The following is a 12,083-nucleotide window of genomic DNA, read 5'->3' as shown; positions in this document are numbered from 1 at the left end:
GAGCCAGGCAGAAGACCCGGAGAGCGCGGAGAAGAACCGGAGAGACCCCCGAAGTCGGAAGAAGACCCCCGGAGCTGTCTAATAAAATACTTTAAAAATCTGTGTAGTTTTTTTTTTTTAAATTGACACTTTTTCCCTAGGTGAATGGGTAGGGGTACGATGTACCCCATACTCATTCACATAGGGTGGGGGGCCGGGATCTGGGGGCCCCCTTATTAAAGGGGGCTCCCGGATTCCGATAAGCCCTCCGCCCGCAGACCCCGACAACCAACGGCCAGGGTTGTCGGGAAGAGGCCCTTGTCCTCATCAACATGGGGACAAGGTGCTTTGGGGGGGGGGGCCCGCAACGCGCCCCCTCTCCCAAGGCACTAACCCCCCCATGTTGAGGGCATGCGGCCTGGTATGGTTCAGGAGGGGGGGGGGGCGCTCGCTCGTCCCCACCCCCATTCCTGTCCGGCCGGGCTGCGTGCTCGGATAAGGGTCTGGTATGGATTGGGGGGGACCCCCCACGCCGTTTTTTCGGCGTAGGGGGTTCCCCTCAAGGTCCATACCAGACCCAAGGGCCTGGTATGCTCCTGGAGGGGGAACCCATGCCGGATTTTTATTTAAAATTTGGCGCGGAGTTCCCCCTCAAGATTCATACCAAACACAGTGGCGGGGATCCAAGTCGGATCCCCGTTCATTGAAAGTCGGACACATGTCGCAGGGCAAAGTCGGATCCACAAGTCGTGTTGAAGTCGCGTTGCCCCTGTGTGAATCGAGCCTTAGTGTCACTTTAAGTTCTACAGCACATTTTTAATGGTGGCTCATACTGTAGGTGTACTTTAATCAGTTGATAAATTGCTCTAATGAGTATGTAGCGTATGGCCAAGTATCGCCAAAAGGGCCTTGTGGCCTTCTCTATACTGGTATAACTAGAAGACCTCCTAGAAGCAGGTTTGGGCAACATTGACAAATGATAGAAAAGGGAATACATATCTGGTTGAAAAAAGTCAATCCAGTACAACCAACCTCAGAATCTTGCAAGCACGTGTCCCTGGATAAAACATTAAAATTCCACAGGCAGATTTTCAGCTAGACTGGGAACTTCTCCTCCTGCACAAGAACTGGGATGCCTGTGATGATGCAATGTAGCTTCGCCTCCTCGTGCCATCATCAGCTTTCTGGGATATGTCATGATGACACCCCAGTGGGCCATGGGAGCAGTGTAGGAGTCAGGAGTAATTAATGCAGAGTTTGGAGGTCAGTAGTATGTATGTCAGGAATCAGCAGCTAAGATGACCATATCTGTGTGGCTACACCCAGTAAACTGGGACCAGACTGTATTTGCTTTAAGCGCTGTGTGTTCCTGTGCGATTCAAATGCGGTTCTCTGCGGTGTGATTTCAGCCCATTCATTTTGAAGTCCAAGTTTAGCCAAAATGTATTTTTTCTTCTGTATGGATGTCTTTGTTCCCTCTGAGTCTTCCTGTCCCGTTGACCACCAGGGCATTGCTGTAATCATAATTTCCTGCCAGTGTTACCTATAAAACGATTGATCTTTATTATATGTTGCAGGGTATTATGGCCAGAGTTCCCATTGCTCCACCCGGACTGGAAAATCTTCTCCAGGTGAGATATGTAAAGAGTAGCTGTATGGAGGGCAGATTACATACCCAGGCATAGAATTTAAGGCAACAGCTGGTCTTTAGAAAAAAGCTTTTATGTGGAACTCCTGCCAAACCAGAGATAAGGTCAGACAGGCAGGATTTTATTTTTGCTGTATCTATGAGAGAGATTTATTACTAATGGGAGTCAGTTTTCACCTGACTCTCTACTCACCTCCATATATTTTTCCCCTCACCTCATGCACTCGTCTCCTTGCCCCAGGCTCCTGTCTCTCATCCCCCAGACACCCCTCTTCTCATCTAGGGCACCTATATGTTCACCCTATACATTCATCTCCTTAATCCAGGCTCCCATCCCCTTGCTCCAAGCAGCCCCTCATTCCACGTCCGATCACCTCACATGTAACCATCTCTGCACCCCAAACTCCCATCACCCTAGACTCCCATCTACTCAGCCCTGACACCCATCCATCACCCCATATTCCCATCCCATCAACCTAGACATCCATCTACTCAACGCTGACACCCATCCATCACAAAAGACTCACATCCTATCACCCTAGGCACCCATTTATGCAACCCTGACACACATCCATCACCCCAGGTCCCTATCCCATTACCCTAGATACACATCTACACAACCCTGACACCATCCATTTCCCAAAACTTCCATCCAATACTCAACCCTGACACCCATCCATCACCCCAGGTCCCTATCCCATTACCCTAGATACACATCTACACAACCCTGACACCATCCATTTCCCAAAACTTCCATCCAATACTTAACCCTGACACCCATCCATCACCCCAGGTCCCTATCCCATTACCCTAGATACACATCTACACAACCCTGACACCATCCATTTCCCAAAACTTCCATCCAATACTTAACCCTGACACCCATCCATCACCCCAGGCACCCATCTACTCATTCCAGTGACCTCTCCTCTCAGGGTTCCCTTCCCTGATCTATGGCACTCCTCTATTTGCCACAGAAATTGAGGTATTGATGTATATGGAATTGTTGGTTATAATAACTAGGAATTTGCTGTTGACTCATCTTTGTTCTGTTTAACAGGTCAATGGACTCTTTGTGAAAGAGACAAGTAGGTTTTGTTTTTTGATTTTTTGTAAAATTCAAATATTTCCACCAACATGTTATTCGTTCATTTGCTGCGGGGCTCCATTAGTCTTCCACCAAATACCAGGAACCTCTACAAGTGTAGCCAGTTTTTCCTTCTTATGTTCATTGAAATTGTACGTTTAACAGAGAACCTTTCCTACTCCTCTTATTGTCAGAACTGATTAGATCTCCACATATAGCCAATAAACAATTTTGTCTTAAATAGAATAGAATGTGGTTTTGTACATTGTTTTATGATTGTAAAGGGGCTCCTGAATGGCCAGCTGTTGGTGCCCAAACTCCTGCCCCACGTATCCTTGGGTAGGACAACCTAATGTTATAGCTGAAAGCCTCTGCCACATTGTGCTCTCTCTCCTTGCCAAAGGCCTTCCCATGAGATCCCAGGCCACTAGCCTTTGAAGGAAAATAATGTCTACACAAAAGGTATAGTTTCTGCACTTTATTGTTGATCTTTAAAGATGGCAGAGACACAGTACATTGACATATTGACAGGTGTCTTTGGCAAACATTGCCATACACAAAAGTGGACAAGCTGTAGCAGTCATTTGTGAAAGCAGAACACTGCACTTTACTCTGAATCCATCTTCCTTTAGCATTCCCTCTCTGCTCTGCTTGGGAGCACCACACTGCTGGGACCCATCTCCCCGTATACTAAATCTTTAGTATTCTGCTCTATTCAAACTGAAACTCACAAGGTGAAGTATTCTGCTCTGTCAGACAAGATTAACAAGGTGCTTTCATTAGTATACCAGTCTCTCCTTCTTAGTCTCACTCCATAGCTCTACCCAGTCAGGTACGCTCCCAGATGTCATTATTAGTCCCAGGGCATTAGTACTCATGTCAGAGAACACGTAGCCTGACCATCCCGCTCCCAGTCCTCTTAGACCATGCATTGAGTCAGGACAACTACAGCTAGCTCTTCTGGGTGTTAGACAATCTCACCCGGGTCTTCTGTCCTGTGCAGGGCCTTGGCAATAGCTATCTATCTCTGCATGGCTGTGGGGGGGGGGTGTTTTGGCTCCCATGCCTCATCTCACCTAAGGCTCCTCCCACTCTGGCATTTATATGGTCACTAGCCCCACCCATTGCATCACTACAGGGAGACTTTGTCTAAAAGGGGATTCAACACCCAATAACATGATTCCCTATTACCACACTATTTTGGGACAAAGCAACCTAGTGGCAGAATGGCTAACTGCAATTACTTACATGTATTATGGTCAGAATTAAATTTTTCTCTTTTTAAACTAAGAATATTTCATAATAATATTTTATTATTTTTATAATCAGTCAGCAGGTAGGGATCTAGTCTCCATTTCTTACTTAGCTCCTCCCACCAGTAGGAGGGTCTACCAATAGAAGGACCTAACATTTGCTATAATCTGTGTATCTTCAGATATTTGGATTCCAGAAATGGTAGATATCAAGCTACATTGGAGAGGATGTTGGATGTAGGAACGGTTGGTCTATTTTTTGCAGAATCTCAGAGGCGTTTGACCTTGTTCACTATTTTTTTCTTATAATTCTGTCTTTTCAGGGAACAGCATGTTCCAGAGTCATTGTACGTATGATTTGTTTGACATCAATGGCCAATTTTTGTACCACGCCGTTGAGCAACGGGAGTGCTGTGGTCCTCGGATTGATTGCAGGGTTACCAACGCCCAAGGATATAATGTCCTCAACCTTCTTGTTCCTTCAGAGTGCTGTACCTGTGACACCAAGGTATGAAAGACTGACTACACCGAGCTTGGGACAACTGAGTCTCTCACTTTCTCCTAAGGGACTTTGATAGTCCCCTCCTCAAACTCTAATGCCCCGTACACACGGTCGGATTTTCAGACGGAAAATGTGTGATAGGACCTTGTTGTCGGAAATTCCGACCGTGTGTGGGCTCCATCACACATTTTCCATCGGATTTTCCGACACACAAAGTTTGAGAGCAGGCTATAAAATTTTCCGACAACAAAATCCGTTGTTGGAATTTCCGATCGTGTGTACACAAATCCGACGCACAAAGTGCCACGCATGCTCAGAAAAAAATAAAGAGATGAAAGCTATTGGCCACTGCCCCGTTTATAGTCCTGACGTACGTGTATTACGTCACCGCGTTCAGAACGATCGGATTTTCCGACAACTTTGTGTGACCGTGTGTATGCAAGACAAGTTTGAGCCAACATCTGTCGGAAAAAATCCTAGGATTTTGTTGTCGGAATGTCCGATCAATCTCTGACCGTGTGTACGGGGCATAAGTCCTATGGCGACCTCTGAAGAGAAAGTCACAGGGAACTGTGGACCCCCTGACCATTTCTCCTCCTTTCCCTTCCTTCACCCCCTCTTTCCTTAACTTACCAATCTTCAACCTCTTCCCTGCTTCTCTTGCCCTTCTGCTGTTCTCTAATCTGTTCTCTCGAATAGTGTTCATGCCCTTGGTTTTCATGTCAGTATTAACAAAATAGCTGTTATGCCGCGTACACACGGTCGGACTTTTCGTCTACAAAAGTCCAACGGACGCTGACGGACTAAAGCTGGCTGGTAATCCGATCGTGTGTGGGCTTCTCCGGACTTTCAGCAGACTTTTTCAGCCTCAAATCCGACGGACTTTAGATTTGAAACATGCTTCAAATCTTTACGTCGTAACTACGACGGACCCCGAAATCCGCTCGTCTGTGTGCTAGTCCTACGGACAAAAACCCACGCTAGGGCAGCTATTGGCTACTGGCTATGAACTTCCTTATTTCAGTCCGGTGTACGTCATCACGTACGAATCCGTCGGACTTTTGTGTGGTCGTGTGTAGGCAAGTCCGTTCATTAGAAAGTCTGCCGCAAGTCCGCCGCAAGTCCGCCGAAAGTCCGCCGAAAGTCCGCCGGACAGGCTGTCGGACTTTTGTAGACGAAAAGTCCGACCGTGTGTACGCAGCATTAGTGTTGAAGATAATACTATGTGTTATTGTTAATGTCATTTCTTATAGGGCTGACGAGTCTTTTCTTTTTTCCCTTTTTTTCTCCTCTTTTTCTGTACCTGTTGACATACACTTCAGTATTATTACATTTCTGGATGTTTAACGATAAACCTTATCTGAAATGTCTTGTTGACTTTGTTCTATCAATAAAAAACATTGAACAAGAAAGACTCACAGTGGGGACCTGTGAGATAATTGACAACCCTTTAAGTAGCATACATGCTATGACCCATGTCTAGGTCTATTTCTTACATGCTATACTCCTGTAATGTCATACAAGCAATAGACCTTTAGGATTGGTACAGAACCCTATATTCACTGGGCCAGGAATGTGGGGATGAGTTCCTTGTCCCAACAACATGGGGAAAAGAGGCCTTGTCACAGACCTTCACTACCCCCCTGTCAAGGGTGTGTCAAGGGCATGTGGCCTGGTATGGTTCAGGAGGAAAGGGGAGGGCACGATCACTGCCCCCCTTTCCTGTCCAGCCAAGATACTCGTTTGGATAAAGGGTCTGGTATGGACTTTTAGGTAGATTCCATGCCATTTTTTTTTCTGTGTAGAGGGTGCCCTTTAAAAACCCAAACCAGCCCCCTATCTAAGGTAAGGGCCTGTTTGGGATTTTGAGGGAAACCCCACACTTTTTTTTTCTAAAAAGGCATCTTCTGCAGTGCATGTGGCCTGGTATGTTTTGGGGGCAAGCTTGCTGCCTTCCTTCCCTGGCCACCCAGGATAGGACTGGTGAGATATAAAATATGGTCCTCTGGGACTGATGACATTTAAAACATGGCCCTCTACAGCTGATCTCCAAGTCCTTGGGGAATACAAGATATTTACATCTTGGACTGGTGAACTGCAAGGCATCTCTGACTGTTTATATAAAGGTATGTTATACGTTATGCTATATAGTCCTGTAGGACTAGTTGGATACAATGTACATTAGCTAGTTAAATGATCCTCAACAACTGGTGAGATAAGACCTGAAACACTAAAGCTCCTATGATAAAAGCCTTAATCCTCTAGGACTGGTTACATATAAGGTACAAACTTATAGGGCTGGTTATATCAAAGCCATGGACCTCTAATGCCGCATACACACGATCGGGATTTTAGACGGAAAAAGATATGATGGCTTTTCCGAAGGGATTCCACTCAAGCCTGCCTTGCATACACACGTTCACACAAAAGTTCACTGAACTTTTGACTGTCAAGAACGCAGTGACGTACAACACAACGAGCCAAGAAAATGAAGTTCCATGCTTCTGAGAATGTGTCGAATTGTTTCCAAGCATGCGTAGGAATTTTGTGCATCGGAATTGCTACAGACGATCGCATTTTCGGATAGGAACTTTTTCCGACTGAAAAATTGAGAACATGCACCCAATCTTTTGCTGGCTGGAATTCGGCCAGCAAAAGTCCAATGGAGCATACACATGGTCGCATTTTCTGACCAAAAGCTCTCATCGGTCTTTTGTTGGTGAAAAAGAACACATGGATTTTAAGTACTAGTGACATACAAGACACAGGCCTCTGGGGCTGTTGTGATATAGTATATGTTCCTCTAAGACTGGTGAGAACAAATGCACAGCTCTGTGGACTATATAGACTAATGGAATATAAAACATGGTCATCTAGATGAAGCTGGTTACAAGATGTAGTCCACTAAAGCTGATTTAAAATAAGATTTGTTCCTGTTCCTTTAGGACTGGCAATTAATAACAGGGAATGGGCCCAAATAAACTTACTGGACAGCCGAAGTACAGTTCTGGATATGGTGACAAAACTCATTAGACATCCTCTTTTGACAATGTATTATTATAGTTACAGGTCTCCACTCCCTCTGGGGAGCTCCTTGGCTACATAATCAAAGAGTGGACAAGTTTTACCTTAAGCTTCGACATCTTGGATCCATTGGGGCTTGTTTGTCTTAAAGTGAAAGGTCCAGGATGGGGGGAAGGCTTCATGTCTGACCTCCATTATAAGGTCAGTCTATCAACAAGTGTCAAATGCTTTTTTCTTTAGAAATAATACTTGTAGAAAATGTAATTGGGTTGTGTGGTGGTTGAGGTGAACATCTACCATGCTTCCTAGTCACTGTGGGCTTCTATTTTAACCTGACTCTGATATAAAAATAACAAACAAAATATATGTTAATGCCTTTTTTGAGTTTTTTCAGTCTTATTTTTTAGTAACATTTGTAGCCACAACAGGGAGGTCAAGAACAAGTCAATTGTTTTTGAAATAATATAGTGCAAGGTGGCAATGAACAATAGCTAGTGCCCATGAATAGTGCTGCAAGATTGTTTTCAAAAGTGTCAAAAGTGTTTGATGTGTCCGCCATAAAGCGCAGTCACGATAAAAATCGCAGATCGCTGCCATTACTAGTAAAAAAAAAAAAAAAATAATAATAAAAATGCCATAAACTACCCCCTATTTTGTAGACGCTATAACTTTTACGCAAACCAATCAATATACGCTTATTGTGATTTTTTTTACCAAAAATATGTAGAAGTATACATATTGGCCGAAACTGAGAAAACATTTTTTTTTTTTTTTTTTTTTTAAATTGGGATATTTATTATAGCAAAAATTAAAAGATGTGTTTTTTTTTTCAAAATTGTCGCTCTTCTTTTGTTTATAGAGCAAAAAAATAAAAACCGCAGAGGTGATCAAATACCACCAAAAGAAAACTCTATTTGTGGGAAAAAAAAGGGGCGACAATTTTGTTTGGGTGCAGCGCTGCACGACCGCGCAATTGTCAGTTAAAGCGACACAGTGCTGAATCGCAAAATATGGCCCGGTCATTGGGCAGCCAATTCTTCCGGGGCCAAAGTGGTTATTTGTCTTATTGGTTTTTGAGCAATAGATGGCATATGTGGATAAATAAATAAGTGCAGCGCTAATGTTGCAAAAACCAATGTGGATAAAATGATGATATTAAACATAAAACGCATCAATGTGATAGGAACACAAACATTATGAAATGTGAATCCAACAGGGAAAAATGAAAAATAATCAATGTGCTAGTGTGTGATGACTACACCGCAGACAGAGTCCAAAGCAAAAACTAGCAAATAAAGTCCAAATAAATATATGATCCAATAAGCATGTAAGAAGTTCCAAACACCCTTGTGAGCCTTGGAGTGAGAAGACAGTCAAAATCACCACCACCATAGATAGGAGGAGGCTTACCAGATCGTAGTGACTTAGTGAGGCTTATACCACCCAAGTCTGGAAAGCTTGTTAGGTTGAATAAACCTGATGGGGACAGCAGGCCCTGGGTCCGCGTCAATGGATCAATATTAGGCCATCAATGGGTTGTAGCTTATGAGCTCCAAAACATCATAAGGAGGATAGAAGCTTGGTACCACATGGATTATGTCATGCAATAAAGAAAGCTGGGGCATAACGTGATACTGTTTAAAAAATGATATTTAATAAAAAAAAGATAGAACACTCACATTTGGAGGAACATAGTAAGGCATATACAAATGCACAAAGCGATGTATGCGGGAAGGACCACCCAACGTGTTTCGACTACACAGTCATCATCTGGGGTGTCACACCCCAGATGATGACTGTGTAGTCGAAAAGCGTCGGGTGGACCTTTCCACATACATCGCTTTGTGCATGCTTATTGGATCGTATATTTAATTGGACTTTATTTGCAAGTTTTTGCTTTGGACTCTGTCTGCGGTGTAGTCACCACACCAGCACATTGATTATTTTTCCACATTTGATGCTTTTTGTCTACAGCTGTGCTGGCTGCTAGGTTGCAGTTTCACAGCGCAGTATATTTTTTCCTACTTTTATAATAGATGGCATATACGGTATACTTAGGTGAATTAAATGTTATAACTCCTCCAGGCTCTAGATGGCGCATACAATTCTTTTATGATAAGTCCTATTTCCCTTCAATTTGATTGAATTGCCCTCTTGTGTTTTGATCTTCTATGGATGCCTCTGTTATACTCCTTTCTCCTTTCTTCCCTTCCTTACTATGGAGAATTGTTTTTGTCCACATTTCTTCTTTAGTTTTTGGTGTTTGACCACAGCCATTTTGGGGTAGGTCTAGTTATACCAATGGGCATTACAGTAGAAGCAGCAGAGTCTATATAAACTGTACTAGATGTCACTTGTTGTGCTACTGTTCCCCTGATGAGGTTGTTTTACATCGAAACGAGTTTTGCTTAGCCTGTGATGTTACTACGCCCACCAGGTGGACGCCGGCGAGGCACTTCTATTTGTTGTTACATGCTGTATCTGCTTTTATCTTTGTAAGTATATGTCTTTTTTATAATAAATAAGTACAGCCCCTGTTACCCTTTATGGGTAAAAAGGCTGTTTAGTCTAATTTTGTTGCCTGAGACTGGTGGAGTCCTTTCACCGTGGCTGGATGCCTGGATGGTCATTGATGAACATGCCTGTTTAATCTCTGTTATGGGGATCCAGTTTATTTGGTAAGAGGCCATTGTTGTCTCTGGTGGAAGGCACAAAGTGTTTGGTCAAGTTTTCAAGATACCTTCACTGGATCAGTGGATGGCTGATTGTTTCACTGACTCTCTGAAATGTATTATTTGAACTCTTTGTTATTCCATGAACTGAGCTGAAGTTCTTCATATGTGTATGTATTTAAATAACATCATTACCACTTTGTTCTGGGTACTGGGAGACTATTTGACACCGCCCAGCCTTGCTGTGGTGCCTTAACATTTTATCCAAGTTCCTGACCTGTCCCACCACCCACTGTGGCCTTTTGTTGCCTGTTACCCTATCTTATGTTTCCCAGCCCAACCTGGTCTATCCGTGTTCCTCCTTTGGCTCTACTTCTAAATGAGTTCAGGTGTTCTCTGCAAAGGTTATTCTTAATATTACATCATTCAAAGACATTGTAGACAATTTTGCTCTTCCAACCTTGTGGTAACAGTTTGGTGAAGACCCTTTTCTCTTCCACCATGACTGTGCCCTTGTTTACAAGGCCAACTCCATAAACACATGGTTTGACCAGTTTGGTGTGGAGAAACTCAAGTGTCCTGCACAGATCCCTGACCTCAACCCTACTGAACAGCTTTGGGATAAGTTGGAACATTGATGGTGAGCCAAGTGTTTTAATCCAACATCAGTACCTGACCTTACAAATGGGCACAAATTCCCACAAACATCTTCTAAAATATTGTAGAAAGTCTTCGAGGAAGAGTAGAAGATGCTATAGCAACAAAGGGGGGCAACTCCATATTAATGACCATGGTTTTGTAATGGGATATCCAACCAGCTCATATAGGTGTGATGTACATGGGTCCACAAACATTTCACTGTATAGTATAGCATTTTTGAACTGCCAAAATGTACTTTTGGAGTACTCTGTGTGGTTCACCATTCTGATCACCTCTGAATCTGCAGGATTCCAACATTTGATATCCTCTGTAATGATGTCCAAAGCAAATAATCAGTAAATGATTGCAGGGGCAACTGCACTGCTGAAGACATTCCTCTAGACAGGATACATGTAAATTGTGCATTTATGAAAATCCCCAAAAATTGTGATGCCACCAGAACAGGAATAGAGGGGAAATCTTCCAAAATAAAACATTTTGACTTGCTTGAATCTTCTTCTCCATCATACAATGTCTGAAGAGAAGTAGAAGGAAGTATGAAATTTGATGAAGGAGGAAGCAGTCTGTCTTATAAAGACTCCTCATAGAGTGATTTTAGAGAACAGAGATAAACACAGATTTCTGAAAATCAGATGCAGGCAGAGTTGGAGGAGGGAGACTATAAAACCAAATGTGACTTGCCCAGCTGGGATAATTATGAGGTATCAGAATACTTTAAGGGAAGTTTCTTACTTTTTCCAGCATAAACAGATTCAGTAATATTTGGAGAATTTACTAGGAAAAGGAACTGTTAATATTTAAGCCTTTATATGGAAATGGTGTAATGTCCTCCCGTATGATTGTTGTTCTCCATGTAGACACTCTGGTGGTCATCATGATCATGTTCCCCTGTCTTTTCTCTCCAGGTTTTATCTACTGACAAAGCAACTCAAATTGGGGTCATCACACGTGTGTGGCGGGGATTAAGCAAGGAGATGTTCAGCTCTAAAGAAAACTATACTATCAATTTCCCAATGGACCTCCATGTCTCCATGAAAGCGATGCTGATGGCCTGCACCTTGCTCATTGTGAGTCTGAGCCTGACAATATGTGTGAGGATGGAGAAATCACTGCAATGTGGGAGATTATCTGTACTGTATCCTCTCCCTATCTTCATGTCCTCTCTACACTTCTTGTTTTATCTGCCCCTTGTCCTCTGTACACTTCCTGTGTTATCTGCCTTGTGTCCTCTGTACACTTCCTGTGTTATCTGTCTTGT

The 12,083-nt window shown here is 43.3% G+C and overlaps 2 protein-coding genes across 3 annotated transcripts in view; one reads left to right on the top strand and one right to left on the bottom strand.

Moving 5' to 3' along the window:
- LOC141133839 (E3 ubiquitin/ISG15 ligase TRIM25-like) overlaps positions 1-12,083 on the bottom strand; it is a 135,803-nt gene that overhangs the window by 35,511 nt on the left and 88,209 nt on the right.
- Positions 1-12,083, top strand: part of LOC141133842 (phospholipid scramblase 3-like) — a 599,764-nt gene that overhangs the window by 585,372 nt on the left and 2,309 nt on the right. For both annotated transcript variants that reach the window (XM_073623417.1, XM_073623416.1), the window contains exons 2-6: positions 1,557-1,610; positions 2,688-2,715; positions 4,291-4,475; positions 7,533-7,694; positions 11,731-11,892. In XM_073623417.1, the coding sequence (XP_073479518.1) occupies positions 1,563-1,610; positions 2,688-2,715; positions 4,291-4,475; positions 7,533-7,694; positions 11,731-11,892 (585 nt within the window). In that variant the 5' untranslated portion in view covers positions 1,557-1,562. The remainder of the gene's footprint in view (positions 1-1,556; positions 1,611-2,687; positions 2,716-4,290; positions 4,476-7,532; positions 7,695-11,730; positions 11,893-12,083) is intronic.

The sequence above is a fragment of the Aquarana catesbeiana genome, linkage group LG03 (assembly GCF_042186555.1).
Source record: "Aquarana catesbeiana isolate 2022-GZ linkage group LG03, ASM4218655v1, whole genome shotgun sequence".
Classification (NCBI taxonomy): Eukaryota; Metazoa; Chordata; class Amphibia; order Anura; family Ranidae; genus Aquarana; species Aquarana catesbeiana.
This window is presented reverse-complemented; position numbering and strand designations above follow the sequence as displayed.